The sequence below is a fragment of the Pyxicephalus adspersus genome, chromosome W, assembly GCF_032062135.1.
Source record: "Pyxicephalus adspersus chromosome W, UCB_Pads_2.0, whole genome shotgun sequence".
NCBI lineage: Eukaryota > Metazoa > Chordata > Amphibia > Anura > Pyxicephalidae > Pyxicephalus > Pyxicephalus adspersus.
In genome coordinates this window covers 7177957-7196562 of record NC_092870.1, presented here as the reverse complement: position 1 = coordinate 7196562, position 18606 = coordinate 7177957, and the positions used below count along the sequence as shown (strand labels likewise).

The 18606-nt window shown below is 39.4% G+C and overlaps 1 protein-coding gene across 1 annotated transcript; it reads left to right on the top strand.

Moving 5' to 3' along the window:
* Window positions 1–9631: 9631 nt before the first annotated feature.
* LOC140342839 (neurite extension and migration factor-like) lies at window positions 9632–15400 on the top strand. Its single transcript, XM_072429205.1, has 2 exons — window positions 9632–9701; window positions 10812–15400. The coding sequence occupies exons 1-2, from the start codon at window positions 9632–9634 to the stop codon at window positions 14981–14983; spliced, it is 4242 nt and encodes a 1413-aa protein (XP_072285306.1). The 3' UTR covers window positions 14984–15400.
* Window positions 15401–18606: the final 3206 nt, after the last annotated feature.

Genomic DNA, 18606 nt, shown 5'->3' with positions numbered 1-18606 from the left:
CAAAGGTTCCCAGCAAAGGGATGTTATCATTCTGTTACAGAATAAATTCAATTATTAGGCTGTGTTAAGCAGCATGTTAATCATGTTTTGTTGGGAACTAGATGGTGCTGTATTGTATTTTTCATGTTTTTCAGGCTGCATAAGAAATGCTTGACCAAATCTAGATATGTGGATGAAAATGTATGAACAGTGAAAAAACCATAAGGAAGAGAAGGCTGCACGGTTTCCTTTAAAGTCTTAAATTAGCTTTGAGCCAACCCCATGACATCGGAAATCATAGGAAGAAATAGGCAATCTTTTCATTTTGAAGTAAATAAGTGTTTATCAATATGCCAAAAAAAACCTCTTTGCCTATTTCTTTGTATATTTCTCTTGTGTATAAATGTGTGTGGTGTTGTGTGTGTATGTATGTGTGTGTGTGTATGTATGTATATGTACACGTGTGTGTGTGTGTATGTATATGTACATGCGTGTGTGTGTGTATGTATATGTACACATGCATGTGTGTGTGTAAGTATATGTACACACACGTGTGTGTATGTATGTATATGTACACACACGTGTGTGTGTATGCATGTATATGTACACACACGTCGGTGTGTATGCATGTATATGTACACACACATATGTGTATGCATGTATATGTACACACACGTGTGTGTATGTATGTATATGTACACACACGTGTGTGTGTATGTATGTATATGTATACACACGTGTGTGTGTGTATGTATGTATGTATATGTATACACACGTGTGTGTGTGTGTATGTATGTATGTATGTAAATGTGTACACACGTGTGTGTGTGTGTGTGTGTGTATGTATGTATATGTACACAGGTGTGTGTATGTGTATGTGAATGTACACACACGTGTGTGTGTATGTATGTATATGTACACGTGTGTGTGAATGTATGTATATGTACACGTGTGTTTGTGTGTATGTTAATGTACACACACACGTGTGTGTATGTATGTATGTATATGTACACACACGTGTGTGTGTGTGCATGTATATGTACACACACGCGTGTGTGAGTGTGTGTATGTATATGTACACACACACGTGTGTGTGTGTGTGTGTGTGTATGTATATGTACACACACACACGTGTGTGTGTGTATGTATATGTACACACACATGTGTGTGTTTGTATGTATGTATGTATATGTACACACATGTGTGTGTGTGTATGTTTGTATGTATATGTACACCTGTGTGTGGTATGTATATGTACACACGTGTGTGTGTGTGTGTGTATGTATATGTACACACATGTATGTGTGTGTATGTACACACGTGTGTGTGTGTGTATGTATGTATATGTACACGTGTGTGTGTGTGAATGTATGTATATGTACACGTGTGTTTGTGTGTATGGTAATGTACACACACACGTGTATGTATGTATATGTACACACACGCGTGTGTGTGTGTGTATGTATATGTACACGTGTGTGTGTGTGTGTATGTATATGTACACGTGTGTGTGTGTGTGTGTGTATGTATATGTACACACATGTATGTGTGTGTTTGTACACACGTGTGTGTGTATGTATGTATGTATATGTACACAGGTGTGTGTGTGTACATGTAAACACACACACGTGTGTGTACATATACATACACACACATGTGTGTACATTTACATACACACACACGTGTGTACATATACATACACACACACACGTGTGTGTACATATACATACATACACACACACGTGTGTACATACACACACATACATGTGTGTACATATACATACACACACACACACATGTGTGTGTGTACATATACATACATACACGCGTATAGATATACATACACACACACACGTGTATGTACATATACATACACACACACACACGTGTGTGTACATATACATACAGAGACACACACACAGGTGTGTGTACATATACATACACACACACACGTATGTGTACATATACATACATACACACACACACACACGTGTGTACATATACATACACACACACAGGTGTACATATACATACACACACACACAGGTGTACATATACATACACACACACACAGGTGTAGATATACATACATACACACACACACACGTCCTGTCCTGTCGTGCACATAGTTCCTCTATCGCTCAAACGATCGTATCTATTGTGTGTACAATATCTACGAACGATCGTGTCGTTATCTCTATGTGCAGGATCGGTGCTATACGATCGTTCATAGATATCGTGCAGGATCGTTCGTCGTTCGTTTTCCAACGATAATAATTGGAAGTGTGTACGTAGCTTTATGGATGTATGTGTAAGAGGCTTTTGTATATTATGTAGGTGTAATAATGAACATCCAATGAAATCTGTCAGAAGTAATCTTGATTCACAAATATCGGTCTTTTTGTTTTGTACTAAATTTAAATGTACATGTAATGTGCATGTAAAGGGTTACGGTTTGCTTGTCCTTTGAAAATCCAAAATTAATAATTTAACCTCTCTTGTACTATAAATATCTTTTTTTGCCTCTTTGCAAATAAATCCTAATTTAACAGCTTAGTTTGCTTCTCTGTGTGACAAAGCTGCCTCGCAGCAGTGCTCTGGAATCCGTACATCTTGAATAGTTGAGGCAGTAATCCAGCTTGTTTCTGATGCTCTGATCGTATCATTTGTCAAGACTGCTCAATCTGCCTGGGCTCATTACTCCTGTAATTTCAGAGGTTCAAATGACTTCATGGGGCCAGGTTAGTGGACCCTGCAAGCCCAAGACTCCTCCCAGCATAGATGAAGTTCCGGGTTATTTGCCATTTTTCACAGTCCTTAAAGAAAGGCTATTATTCTGCACTGAAAAAAAATCCACCTTTTAGTTCTACAGCCAGAGTAAAAGTTACATTCAATTGTTAATTTACTTACAAGCATATTTAAAAAAAATAAATTGAACTACAGATAAACAGGCAGTTAAACATGCCTTTGTGACACAAATATATAGGATGTTTTACCATACAAAAATGTATATGGGCCTGTGTAGGTGGCATCAGATTTTTACATTTCTATGATCATCTGACCTAGTTGACCACCTTCTGACCTACATTTGATGTGATTCAAGTAAATTCCTGTAGTGTTGTAAGCAAATGCCTTTTGAAGCAGGTTTTTATTTTGATCACCCAATCTTATATAAAGGACATTACATGTATATCAGAGCCTGGACCGCCTTCCTTCACTGCAGTTATTTATTTCAGCATGATCTTCAACTGATCGCTGATTATTGGAGGACATTCTCATTGATGGTCAGTGGAAAAGTGGTATGGAAAATCAATAAGCCCATAATTCTCCAATTATCTAACTCAAGAAAATGTTTTATAGATGCCTTAACCTGCAAGGATTACTTAGTTCTTCTGCTTTTATTGCCAAGGTATTTCCATCTCACACAAGGATGCAGATTTCTGTGTGGCAAGTTGTGTTAACATCTTGGCTGCATACGCAGTGATTTAGAGGGTAATAAAGGCTGAGGATCAGAACACCAACCAGGCAAGCTGTATTTTTTTATTTTTTTAAAGTGTCAGAGTTTACATTTGACATAATCTCTCAGGTGAAAGGTATCCTTTAGGAGAAGGGGTGGGTGAAATAATGAAAACATCTACCATATACTGAAATCAAGAACCTCAGAAGGTAAAGGACCAGACTTGGCTTACCAGTTTCAGTCACTTTTAAAATGCGGCAGTGCTGAGCAAGTCCTGGCCAGTATATGATATAAATGAACATCATTCTTCAAAGGCAAAAGCCTCCTTTTCTTTTAGGGATAAAATCTACTTTATACTTGGCACTCCAGTCCTTCATATTTAATTGTGTTTAGATCTGGCAATTAAAGATAACATAAAAGTCTTGCTTATTAATCTTTGGATTCTTGAAACCACACTTGAATTTGATTAGCAGTCTGTATGGGGTTCATATAAATATGAAATATGGGAACATTATGAGGGAACACAAAAAATTTTAGGGCTTTCTAAAGCTCTTTCTATCCCTACTATCCTAAATACAATCCCACCTTTTGCTAAATACAGCCTCCTTTCCCTGTAGGTAGTCCATGCCAATGCCAGTTCACCTTTTCTGTCTTGTAATCATAACTACGTATATATATATATATATATATATATATAGTGAGATCACTTGTAGCAACGGGGTCAGAAGACAGCAGTAAACCAGACAGCAGTCTTCAAAGTTGCAGTTCAAACAGGCTCCTGTCTGTCTATTTATTAGCACTTAAACAAAAGAAATGGCTCGGCTGAGCAACTACATACCATTACTTAGTAAGTCCAAAGCAGTTTAAGCAAAATCAATACAAGGCAGTCTTTTGATAACAAGGCCGAGCTCAGTTCCCCCACAGCTCTGGGAACTAACAGCTGCCTCCTAGGCACCCTCCAGCTTGCACCACAGTGCTGATACTCTTCCCTCAGCCTCTTGCTGATCACTCTCCCAGCCTGGATCCCTCTGGCTCTCTCTCTCAGCCTGGATCCCTCTGGCCCTCCCCCAGCCTGGAATCCTCTCTGGCTCTCTTTCAGTCTGGACTGCTCACTCTCAGCTTGGATCCTTCTGGCTCACCTTGCACCTGAGTGCAGGTGCATATTAACCCAGTCAGTATTGGGTTGGGCCAAGGAACTCACCCTTTCACTCCCTTGGCCGGCTCCAGGGCCCTAAAGTCCCTGGTTTACCTTCTAAAAATGTATTCAAACCTAGTCACTTTCTATTCCCTTGAGCCTTTTTAACACTTTCCTGATACCTTTTTACCCTTTCAAGGGACACTGTCACTATATATATATTCAGTCCTACTTTTAAACTGCCTATCATATGCAGTATGTTGAAAACAAGACAGCATACTACCCTGTTTCCCCTATGATAAGGCACTGTCTTATATTTTTTGAAATGCCAAAATATGACCTAGGTCTTATTTTCAGGGGGATGTCTTATTTTCCCATGAAGAAGACTACAGTACACATTTATTGTTGAAAATCACTCATGAGCCATTGATTGTCCCCTTCTGATCACTCTGTGCCATTCATTTTTGAGCAAAAATCGGGGGGTGGCTTATTTGATGGGGATGCCTTATCATCGGGGAAACACGTTAATAATAAATGAACCTGCTAGAGCAAAGCTGTCCTACATTTCTGCCTGACGTTTTAAAAATAAAATATTTGTAGTGAAAATGTTGACTCCCATTAGATTTTTGCCAAATCATAGTACATATTAGCGTTAAATGTATCAGTCAATCTCTGCCAACACTAATTAGCTATACAGATCTGATTGAAGAAAGAAGAAAAAGGAAGCTTTGCTTTTGTGTTTAGATTGGATCTTTCTTTAAGATTACCTGTTTGTAGTTTTATGGATTCATAACACTACACATAACGTCCTAGCGTACAAAATTCAGGGCCCAACCCCCCTATTTGATTGTACATATTCCAGGTTTGCTGAATCACCCAGGTTTTCCCATAACACTCTATATTTTCCTGTTTTGGAGAGCTTTAACCCCCCTAGCGGTAATCCTGAGTGTGACTTGGGGTGGATTTTACCTGCAAAAAGCGGTAATCCCAAATCACACTCAGGGTTGCTTAAAATGTAAAAAAAAAACACTTACCTTGCTCTGTCGGCGTCCCCTGCCGTCTTGCATGTCCCCGCAGGTCTTGGGGACACGTTCTTCTCCTGGTCTCTGCAGTTTACGGCTGAAGATCGGATCTCTGGGGTTTCCCGGTGATGTCAGTGCATGCGCCGGTGTGGGCAGGAGGATCAGCGAGAAATTCAAATAATTTTGTATTTGTTGCAATACAAAATAGCTGAATGAATACATAGAAATCTTTATTTTGAGTTATGCCTAAGAATTATAGCCTACAAAGTAAAATAAATTTCCATGCAAAAACAATGTAACATATTTTGTATGGAAATACGGACGAAATTAGAACGCTGGGGGGGTTAATGAATCAGGCTCATTCAAATGTTCAGGCCTATAAAAAATTAGAAGTGGGTCCTTTAAATGCTGTGCATAATGGAGAAATTTACACAAGTGGATAAAGGTTTGGAAAGCAAATGCCTTTCCTGACAGGACAGTTGTCGTGTTGTCATAATATTACTGCTAACTTATTTTTTGATAGTGACAGATAAAATCGAGTGGCCTCATCTGAAGTCACATATTATTCCTAAGGTGATCGCAAGGTTTGGACTGTGAATGTGCTTTACAGATAATGTTATAAGTAAGCGTACCCCACAAAGCTGGGCTTCGGTTCTGTTCAGATGGCTGTCCATACCATAAAGATTCCTCCGTACCCTGCAGAAATATTTTTGCAAATCCTAGCACATTTGCATTAATGATGTTTCCTTGCTTCACACAGGAAGTAAGTGGGAGTGGTAGAAGACCTGAAAACAACTTAGAAATGACAGCTCCAATGGATTGACAGATACATAATCCAGTGTTCCACAGTTTGTGTTATTTTTACAATTACAGTGACAGTGGTCTCTTTTGGCTTATATAAAATGTTTTCTTGCTGCTGCAATAGTGGATTTCAGTACATGTAAGAAAATTAAAGTACATTTCAGAAATGTAAAATACAATTTAGTGTGGCACATAATGCTTTATCCCCTAACAATGTCCAACAGGAAATATGATTTGTTGCTAGGGGCTCGGTTTTTCTAATAATTCATTTTTCCATTTTGCAGACATTCCTTTAAGTTTACAAATCATTGCTATTAATGAGAAACTTCAAAGGTAGAGAGAGGAAGAGGAAGTGAAGAAAGGAGGCTTTTTAGGCAACAAATATAGAGAAAATATTTCCATGTTTCAATAAAAATTAAATATTTACTTATTTCAATAGACAGTTAATAACACTCACTAACTGATCTCAACTAATATTATACAAAGTAAATGTCAATCAAGACCGTAATGATAATAAGGTACATACAAATTCCAGTGGTTTATTAATGTTTGTCTCAATATTACCAACGCGTTTGGCCAAATTGGCTTCCTCAGGGGATTTTGAAGAGACCCGTTATTTTCTGTAGGTCAAAAATTGTTTGGTATCCCAATTATTCAGAATAGTAAAAAAGTTGAATTTATCCAATCATAATTATGTAAAGTGGCAAGAAATTGTAGCATGACGTCATATATGTAAATGACAATTGGCTGGTTAAAAATGAAGTGAAGGAAGGAGTGCTGAAGAAGTCAGTGCAAATGATTTCAATATTGAGGTTATACAGAGTAGGAGATTGAGTATGTATAAATGTTTCTGGTCATGGATGTATTATGGATATTAGGAATATAAATATATTCAGTTGTATTTGTTGATGTAAAGGTAAGATGAAGCTTGCATGTATAGAGGCTGACATTAGTTTCCAGAAGGAAAAATACAAATCATAACTTCCAGCTTTGGAAGTTGAGAAAGAGGGACTGCTTAGGATGCAAAAGGCATTTGGGGTGTTCCTCGCTTAAAAAAGATTTGGCTGTGTAGTAACGAGTGTGTATCATAGGGCCCCGAACATTGCAGGCTAGGGGAAAGAAACTATAATCCAGTGTCAGTTGTGGGGGGGAAAAGTCTGCTGATACCCATGAAGTCAGTTGTTCCTTGGAACAAAAAATACATTGCATCAGTTGGAGGAAAAAATGGCCAATGTTAATCACCGGGAAGGAAAAGATGTCAGTGGTCACTATGGGAAGAAAAGTTGCCTTTTGTAGATGGTCAGTGGAAGGAAAACATTCCTGGAATTATAGTTTATTTCATCCCTCATTGTCTGATCATTTAATGGTATCCAGGACTAAGGTTAACTAGATTCAACAATTATTTTTGATTATTTTATGTTGTAAATGCACTGTAGTATGCTGCAGTGCACTGTGCGTTCTTTGTAGGCTGTTGGCTGTAGAGTGGGAAAAAGTTTTTACTACAGTCTGTGTCCCCATTGGGGTCATTTGTCCTCATAGAAAGAACAAAAATGTCTCAGATGTGAACAGCAACAAAAATATCTGCTTTCTAAACTGAAGAAACGTTATACCCTGCTGTGCCTCTGATAGACATCTGGTGTGTCACGGGGTTGTTATAGGGTAAATGGAAGAACACACAGCAGTAATTGATTAGAATGCAGCTTCTAATCCTTCTCAATTTCTTCCAAATGAAAACAAAACAAATTGTGAATTGAGATGGGTTTAGGTCCAGCCAGACTTTGTCCTTTGCAATGTTATGAAGTGCTTACGCCACTTTTTGACATCATGTACTGCATTGCTTATCAGTATATAGTAAACTATTTGCATTTATAAATTGTTCCCCCAGTCCCCCAATTCCTCTGAAATTCACTGGCAGATGGCCGTATCTCTCTACTCCTCTCCGGACAGGGGAATAATTTCTACAAAGAGCCCTATGTGTAATATTGTACTGATGATAACTGCAGTTGTAAGAAGGTTTTTTTTTTTTTTACTGGAGAAAACCGGAAAATAATTCAGATTACTGATATAACTGCATTTCTTGAGATAAACAAATTTTTACATATAGGCTGTAAGCGAGTAAATGGCCATTTCATGTATGATCCTACTTCTGTTTGTGAACTTTACAAGAACAATACGATGTGATAAAATAGTAAGTGGATTGACTTTTACAGTTAATATGTCATTAGTGCATAGCATTAACTGAAAATCAAAACAAAGTCTGTGGTGGAGAAAAAAACAATTTGATAGTATGCTGCCATTGAATATATACAATCACAGACTTCAAGTACAGCTGCAGTCCTGTAGCTTATAAAGCTAGTTAGTCATCAATAAATATTGCCTCTATTATGAGGGTAAGCAGACCTAGGGTAAACAAACATTTAGGATTGCATGAGAATGCTGACCACTCCACAAATTTATTGTTTATTGTGTAAAGGCAGGTGTTCTCTTTATTACCAGACAATTTTAAAATTTGAAAAAGGTGGTCTTGAATGTTTTTTTTGTGTGCAGTTTTGGCATTTTTATCTGATATTACAAGGGTAATTATCTGGTCATTACAAGGGTAAATGTTTAACATTCTCTATTCTTAATTTACTGTAATATAAACTTGGTTTCCAAAGCTAAGAAATCAGGAAGTATTTTGCAAGGAGTTTAGGCAGAATACAGCTGTAACATACCTGTACATACCTAACTGAGGTTTTTCTCCCTCAAAATACTATTAGAAAAATATTTTTGGTTTATACTGGGGTCATATAGGTAGATGGCACTGTAAAATGTGTAACAAACTCTTGCCATTGTAGACATGAGTTTGTTACATACTTTACATGAGGACACAGTGCCATATACTGGTGGCAAACAACACATAAAAGATTATTTAATAGCAAGTGATCCATCATATCCAACTCAAAAGTACCAAATACTTTAGGCTGCAAAAAATACAGAGTGGGCTCATATGATGGTGGTTTTTTATTTGCGGTAATTTTTCTAGCATTTGTATTACTGTTTGTTTTAAATGTTACCAGTTACAGCTGTATTTTGTACCATGAGTTTATACTGAAGCACAAAATGCAGCCATAACCAAGTATATACAGTAGTTTGTCATTTTGATTACCTGTAAGTTATATAACTTTTTTCGTTTCCATTACTTACAGATTGGACACTACTGGTGAGATATGGAGTGAACAACAGAACGATACATTGATGGACGACCAAGAAGATAGAGACTCTGCCCCAGAAGCAGCCAACACTCTTCTTATTAATGGGATTACTGGTAAATTAATTTTTAGGCTCCATATTCTACACAATAATTTACCTTAAAAATTGATTATATGCAGTTATATAATGGGATAAAACAAAATCAATAATCATGATGTTAGTTTGCTTAACCAGAAAAATGAGGATACTTTTTGCATCTAATAAAGCCCAGCTCTGGCATTAAACCAAGCAGGTATCTGGAGCTTTCCCCTTTTCCCCTCACCCTTTTCTGACAATATTTATCCCCACACACACTCCACACACAATCCATTGTAAATGTAGAGAGCTACAAGACGTATGACAAATCTGCCTTTCCAAAGACGGTGTTCATTAGGGCAAGAAGTCATTTAGCCCAAAAATGTAGTGGTGTGTAGCATAGGCATTCACTACAGAGTAGAATTTGGTACAGAAGGGAGGAGGAGTTGAGTAAAAGCTGCTATTCCTTTATCTGCACGGATTAAGTTAAGGAAAAAAAAACAAACCAAAGTTTGGAGCTGAGCTTTAATGAATGCCAAAATTTATTGTGTGAGCCGTTCGACTGTTTTCTGGCAACCCTTTTTCTAGTTGTATTTTCAAGTTTCACCATCACCACAGCTAAAAAAAAGCTTGATCTACTGTAGTACACGGTGTCTGAAAAGATGGAAATGTCACCTTAAGGTCTTTTGTATGACCAAGAAGGAAATTCTTTTAGAATAAAGTACAAAATCCTTTTACTAACTGTGTAGCACAAACAAATGCAGGTGGCATTTCCTTAAACTATAGAACATTTTTCACATAAAGTTTGTTATGTTGCCAACACAGGGTAAATAACGTTTAGACATGATTTAAAGAATGCTCCCATGCATAAATAATGTAATAATGGTTGTTTGTATACTTATGTCAGATAAGTATTGATCAAGACTATATTGAAATTTAATTAGTGTTCATACCTAGGGGTCCTTTCACTATAATGTAGAGGCCATTAACATCTTGTTAAGTCATTCACTTGAATAGCTGTTAAAGATCATTAATGGCTTTTGCATTTTAGTGACTGCGCCCAACTGTGTATTGATGTTTACACAATTTACACAGTGAGCAGCATGAGGAAAAAGAGCACTAACACACAGTATCTTTCTCCCTGTTGCAGAGCCGCATGATCCTGTAGATGTGAAGTCCTATGATTCTTTAGATGCTCCTGTCACATTCCCAGCCTTAACACAGAAAGGACTCCATGCTTGTCACAGAGCATTGCCACCGATCATTTCCAAAAAAGGGCCTTGCTTGCTGGGCCCTCCTTCCCCCCTGAAACTATCTGATACAGCTGACCATGTTAGCAGTAATTCTTCACCTCAGGCCGTATCTCTGACAACTTGTGCTACCAAGGGCCTAAGTACTTGGTCTTTGCCCAGTGAAAGTGAAAAATCTCTTTTTACCATTATGGAGCCTGGAGCTATGTCAGCTTTGACTGGGGATTGCTTAATGCAACAAAGTCGGACCTGCTTAGGTTGTTTTATAGAAACAAAACATGAAGTAGACTCAGAGCCTGGTGTCAGTTTGAAAATGGAAGATATAGGAAGAGACTATGATACTTGCCCAGTTAGTGAAATGGGAATTCACTGCATGAGTACCGGAGACAGCTTAAAATTTGGCGATCAGCTGCATTCTGATCAGCTGTTAAGCTTTCCTGTTCATAAATCTAAGGAGACGGATAAAAGAAATCGAGACAAGTCTGACCGCGAGACAGAGGACCCTACTCAAAAGAATTATTATGCGGGTCTGCTTCTAGACAAATGTAATGGAGATGAGGCATTGCTGTCCAATTCTAACCAGGAGTGGGGCTATTTTGAGTCCTTTATTAGTGAAAGTAAAATTGAACTGTTGGACCTGTGCTCTAAGAATGAACTATCTGTAAATTTGTTCTCCGAGGAAGATGTGGACAATTACATGTTTGATGATGATGATTCTACTCTTGGTAGTGATGTGTGCTCTCTAAAGATCAGATATGAATCATTTCAAGATAATGTAGGAGAGAAGACAAATGCTCTACAAGAAGATGCTCAACTTAATTTTTTCCCAAGCGTTTTCACTACTTGCACCAATAAGGAAAGCAAGGTATCCAAGAAAAGGTTAGCAGACCCTTCTCAATTTAAACTTGAAGAAGGAGGAATATGGGAAGAAGAGGAAGATGAAGGTGAGGGCATGAAATCTACATTGAGCAAAACTTGTGGTAATTTGGATGTAGTGCAATATATTAGCACAAAAAGAAGCCATTTTTTGGATTTCGTAAATTCAGCAGAGGACTCTGGAGAGTATAGTGATGACAGCTCATGCAGTAAATCCTCATATGATGTGCTTGGAGACATCAAGGATTGTACCAGATATCTATCACATGAGCATTCTCACTGCCTAATCCAGCCAAATTATGGACTAAGAGTGAAAGGGAAAGTCAGGTATAGTGATGACTACTTGTATGATATGGATTCTTTGGAGAATGAGAAGCTTGTAGAAAAAAAGGAAAGTGCACCGAATGGACCCGAAGAAGAAGATGATGACTGGTGTCCTAAAAAATGTAGGAAAATTTGTAGAAAGGAGCCACCTGTCATCATCAAATACATAATCATTAACAGGTTCAAAGGAGGAAAGCATATGCTTGTAAAGCTTGGTAAACTTAATGCAGATGAGACCACAGTTACTTTAAGTGATGACCAGGTATCAAAAATCCAAAAGCTTGCTCCACTCAAAGAGTATTGGGAAGAAAAGCGGCAAAACACATCAGCTTTGAATGCAGAGAGAGATCTTAATGGCCTAGAAAACCCCATCCCACCAAGGAAGAGAAAAGGCCAATTAGCAAATCAACATAGATTACAGAAGATACAAACTATTGAACAACCACTGGGCAGGGAGATGCTTTCATCTTATGATCACAGGCAGGGATGCAGCAGGAAAGATAATTCTAGCCTTAATGACTTGCATACATTAACCCTAGAAACGTCAAGCTGTGTAAATGGATTACACCTTGCTGACATTGTAAAGGTTGCCCCTATGAGAAAGCTTAAGTGTGCAGACAGGAAAGTCATAGGGAGAATCAAGTTTAAAAGTGAAGCCAGGTTAAAATGCAAACAGCTCAAACTTGATCATGTAAATGCCCTTAGTAACACAGAGCCAGTGGAAAACTTCTCAACAATGGGGAACCAGGACTCAGTATCTCTTCTAAAAGAAGAAACTTTTCACAAAACACCAGACTCTTTCCATTCTTTGCAGTGCCATGCAGATAATGAAGCTAAAAGTTCTCCTTTTCTGCAAACCACCTGTTCTCCTGACAAGCCATTACCATCTGCTCACATCAGCACCAGTGTACCAGTTCTCCCTGGGGGGTATCTACAGACACTCTTAGATGCATCAGACTCATCTTCTGGCACTGCTATAACTTACTTTGCCTCTCATTCCTTGGGGCAGCACTCAGTTAACATCATGCAAACAGAAAAACAATTCAACTCGCTACAACTTGCAAAGAGCTGTGTTCTTTCTCCCCCTTCAGAAGCTGAACTGCAGCAGTCACCCCATCACCTAAAAATTGAACAGAGCTTCCCAGACATGTGGCATGGCAAGCCTCCTAACGGCCAGGCTGAGTTTATATCAAACCTAAGGGAAGTGTCTATCATATCAGGGGATTTTGCTACTTCAGCAGCTGTATCAGGCACATACATCACATCTTTGCAATATAATCAAGTTAATCCAAACAGCACTAAACTGTACCACAAAACATATTTGCAAGAAGGCCATGTTCAGCAGGATGACTCCTATCAGGCATGTCATTATAATGGCGGAGATAGCCACCATGTTCTGCAGAGAGGCTCGCTTAACACAGACAATGGAAGGCTTATTAGTTTTGACTCCGTAGGCTCATTGTCTGTTAGTTTTAGTAATAACAGCTCTTTGAGCTTGAAGTCTTGTGAAAGAAAGGATAGTGAGAATGAAATAAGTGATGATTTCTTGGCCCACTGCAGCCCGAAACTTGTAATTCAGCAAAGCATTGATGAAATTACACCACTGAAGGAGTCAACTGATCTCCTTGATATTTCCAACTTCACCCCTGACAAATTCCGTCACTCATCACTTTCAGAAATGTCTCCACCTGATAAGCCAAATCTTTCCCCGCAGATCACAGCTACAGATATAAAACCAATGGGGAATCCTAAACCTTTTCAAAATGATACCTTGGCAGCACTTAACAGATCAGGAAATACCAAATGGATCTCTACTATTCTTCCTTCACAAGAACAGATAAACAGTGGCTTTACACTAAACAATCCCCAGTTTCAGTTTCATATGTTTAATGATGAAGATTCATTTACCATGCCAGAGAAAAACAGATGTCAGCCAGGGTTTGATGAGTCTTCAGTGCCCATCAATGCTATTGGCAAAGCCTCAAAATCTAAAAAGAAACTTTCTGACACCAAAAATACAGGTGCCAACCAAAGCTCTACTCCAAAAGGTAGCAAGAAGAAATCCCCCAAAGCTAGCAAGGGGGTAGATAAAACACAGACAAAGCCCACCCGGCAACCCAGTTCTAAATCATCAAAGAAAGGTAAAAATTATAAAGCCCAGACTGCTTGCAATGGATCAGATCTACTAAATAATGGCAGTGCTAATAAGCAAGCTTTAACTAACTGCATGCAGTTTTATGGGCCTGGTTCATCCCAGACAGGGAAGCATCCACCTGAGTGGACGCATGATAAAGGTAAAATTTCATTGCCTGATGCTAAGGGAGGAAATGCCAACAATATATTAGATGATGATCAAAGGGAGTTTGAGGAGCCTTCTAACATTCTTTCTAACATAGCATCTGGCATGGCTGATGTCCAGAGGTTCATGATGGCTTCAACTGAGCCATTTTACAGTCCCATGGGTCACAGTGACATCCCAGATATATTACTGTCTCCAAAGTCAAACAGTCTAAAACTGAAAACATTGAAAATTTTGGCTAGTACACCACAAGATTTTAAGAAGAAAGTAAATGGTAGCTCAATGAGGGGCTCCAAGAAGTCAATCAACAAAGGCTCAGGTAAGAACAATGCTAAGTTTAGAGTTTTTGACCCAAGCTGCTCGCTAAGTTATGGAGGTAATCTTCATGCAGCCTTTTTTGATAAGAACTTTGAAAATCTTGGTATTTTAACCAATACTGTACCAACTCATAAAAAGCTGTATCGTCATAAATCAACATCTAAATCACTGCGTGATGAAAACTGTAAAGGTAAAAGAATAGACCAAGTACAAAAGGAACCAGTGGTCACAGCTGCATTTGAAAAACTGAGGTAATGTTGCACCAAATTTTTTTCTTTTACACAGACTTGCAAAGCCTGCTGGTCTTTTTTTCTGTTTAGTTTGCCTAAAAAAATCCTACAAAGGCTAAAGCTGCATGGTAGCCACTGCCTTGCAATTAAAAAGAGGCTGCCCATGACAAATGCTAACGAGCTACCTAAACTCACACGTTTTGTGCTTCTTTGTTTCTAACACAAAGATTTTCTTTTTTAAACACCTTAAAAAAATTTACAAAGTCACAAATGGGGTGAAATATGCATTGACATGCCACAAGTGGAGTCCAAAGAAATCGAAATACCTACACTTCGATTTACGTGGTCCCACAATGTGTTCTTCTCTTCTGCTCCCCCTGCTGCACATTTGAAAAATCTACATTAGGAGATTGAAAATGCATTAAACAGTTTATAGCCCCACTTGTTGTATTGAGCTGATACAAAGCATTTTTTTCTCTGCAGAAATGTAGGTATACATTGGGGGGGACATTTTAGATTTTTGAAGAAAAAAGTTTGACATTTTTTTTAAACTATATTGATGTTTGATTTGTTTCTTTTGAATATATGCCTTGTGGTTTGTTGATCTGTTAAGTGCTGAAATCCAGGGTTTACATTGTGATAATTTGTTGAAGGGCAGCTTAATCTGGTATTCTCTGTGAAAGACTGTTTTAAAGTCATACTGTTGTACAGTGGTCAATGCACTATTATTACAACCCACAAATGAAATGAAATTGTGCCAAACTCTGATCTGTGACTGTACATATTTTTATTATATATACTATAAAGAATCAAATATATTGTGTATTGCTGCATTTCACTGGTGGGTATTCTCAGTATGGATCTGAGCCTTTTACTCTACTGCAAACATTCCAAAATACACATATAATGTCAACAGAATTCTAAAGAACCTAACTTGCTGGGTTTTACTGATTCATCAAATGAATTCTTAACGTAGCAAAATTACTGCCATATTTTCTTACCTCATCTGAGCCTGATTTGTAGAAACGTCATGTTTTAAAATGCCTATTATGATATCATCTATATACCCGAGGAAGACCAAAGGTGATACAGATTTTCTCTCCCTGCTTTTGACTTTTTATTTATAACAAACACTTCAGCACTAAAGAGCAGAGCAATATGCTTTTAAGGCCTTTTCAAACAACTGATGTGCTTTGCATCCTCAGCCTATAAAGGAAAACAATATACTTTTTTTAAAAAACAAACATGCTGCAGTAATTAAAACAATACACTTACAACATACATATTTTAAATACATTTTGATGTAAACCTTCCACCTTTAAATATTTGCGAAACACCGCTAAAAACTGGTACCTTGACAGGGCCTGCACATCTGCATGTATTAATAGCAGGCCCTCCGCTTCTGGCCATACCCTCAAAAAATCCACCACAGCTGCCAAAGGGTAGGCCACTCCCCCATCCACCTTAGCCAATTCCACACCAAACCATTTTAGACCTGGCAATCCATAAATTTACTCTATTCCTATACCAATCCACCTCCTACACTTGTAACCTTACCCCCCCCCCCCCCAGTTCCCCTATCCGCAAAGCTCCAAAAAAGGCTCTTACAAAGGCTGCCCTAAACAGCAAGGGCTCATACCTCGATGCACAAACTGCATCCAACCTCCCCAAAACTGCCCTCGAAATAGGAAATGATACAGGCCTATGTCTATCCACCACCTTCCTTCCCTTCCTATAACCTTTGAAAACCTGCCAATCTAAAAATTCCTTAGTAACCTCCTTTAAGCCCAACAACTTAAACATAAACGCCAAAGCCGCCAATTTCTGGTTAACTACTGACACGGACACCCCTTCTGCAAAACAACAACACAAAAATACAGTAATGAACTGGTTCTATTAAGCTCCACACCTCCCCCCCCCCAAACTGCGAACAGAAACTAAACCATTCTGCCCACACAGCTGAATAAGCTGCCCAAGTAGATTGTGATCCTCCACAATTCTGGCGGGCATACGACACCTTGCCGGGCTGCTCCTGGCGCCAACTGCTGGAACTGATCCCACTGAAATCGAGATAGGGCATCCGCAATGTTATTTTCTACATCAGGCACATGCACCGCCCCCACCGCTATGTTCAACCTCAAAAACCTCAACACCAAATTTCTCATTAAACGAATCACTGGCTCAGAATCAGATGAGGCTGTAAAGGAATTCACCGCCTGGACCACACCCATGTTGTCGCAACACAAACGGATCTTCTTGTTAGCCAACATACTGGCCCAAATGTCGACCGCCACCACTATGGGGAATAACTTGAGCCCCACCAAATTGGATGTCAAGCTCACCTCTACCCATTCCACTGGGCGGGCCTTCATGCTCGATGCCCCTTGGAAATATGCGCCATAGCCTGCGGCCCCCGCCGCATCTGTTAAAAGCTCAAGTTGCGCACCAACTACTGGCCCCTCCATCCATCTATACCGACGGTCCATTCTATCCTTCCAGAAATTCCCGCCACACTGCTAAATCTGCCCTCAGCTCTTTATTCATGCGAATAAAATGCGTTGGGCGCTGCACTCCTGCAGTTGCAGCAGCCAACCTTCTGGCAAAAATTTGCCTCATTGGCAAATTTCTACATGTGAAATGTAACTTGCCCAATAAGGACAGAATCTCCCTCACACGACTTTTGCGCGGGTTGGTGGAAGCTTAGCTTCCGGTAACCTGCACTCCATGGCCTCAGGGTCAATTACAATACCCAGGAAAGCCAGTTCCGTAGCCAGCCCCTCCATCTTGTCGGCTGCCAAATGAACACCGATCCTTCCTGCAACGTATTACAGCACCTGACAGACCGAGAAATTGGCTGGGCTAATGCAAAGGAAATCGTCTAAATAGTAAATGACGGATGGGACTTCCATGTTCCACGTCCTTAACGACCCACTCAAGAAACAAGTTGAACATCTCACAGTGCACAAGACAAAGAAAAGCAGACGCTGATCCACATAGAATGCTCCCTGCCACACAAACCCCCCTAAAAAACGTTGGCTCTCTGGGTGCACTGGCAGCAACCGGAACGGCGCCTCAATATCGGCCTTTGCTAGCAAAGCGCCATTTCCATAACGCCGCACTCAATTCAATGCCCAGTCAAACGAAGTATATGACATGGAGCAGAGCTCCGGATCAATGGTCGTGTTAACAGAGCCACCCAGTGGATAAGACAAGTAATGTATGAGCCTGAACTTGTTTTGCTCTTTTTTGGGGACCCCCCCAAAGGAGACACCACCAAGTCCTCCACTGGAGCCTCCGCAAATGGGCCTCCCATCCGACCCAACTCCACCTCCTTTTCCATTTTTGCTGTTGCCACCTCAGGACGATCCAGCGCTGACTTCAAATTTCTTGCTCGGGAGGGCAAGGAATTCGAAACCCTTCCCTAAAACCTGTCTCCAACAGACGTGCTGCGGCCCTATCTGGATATCTATTTAGAAAGGAGACTACTGCCTCTCCTGTCGACTCCTCCCCACCCACCCCTTCGTCCTCTTTTGCTGACCCAATACCCCCAACTCCCACCCAGTCCAGCTGTTTTTCTTCAACTTATGTTTGCATTAATAATCGTTTATCCAAGGATTTAAAGCAGACCTATAACAAAAAAAAAAGAAA

What these genes read in the sequence shown, in the direction of transcription:
- LOC140342839 (XM_072429205.1), top strand. Translation starts at nt 9,632, where the DNA reads ATGGACGACCAAGAAGATAGAGACTCTGCCCCAGAAGCAGCCAACACT. An exon ending in TCTTATTAATGGGATTACTG is followed by an intron (nt 9,702 to 10,811) that starts GTAAATTAATTT and finishes TCCCTGTTGCAG; the next exon opens with AGCCGCATGATCCTGTAGAT.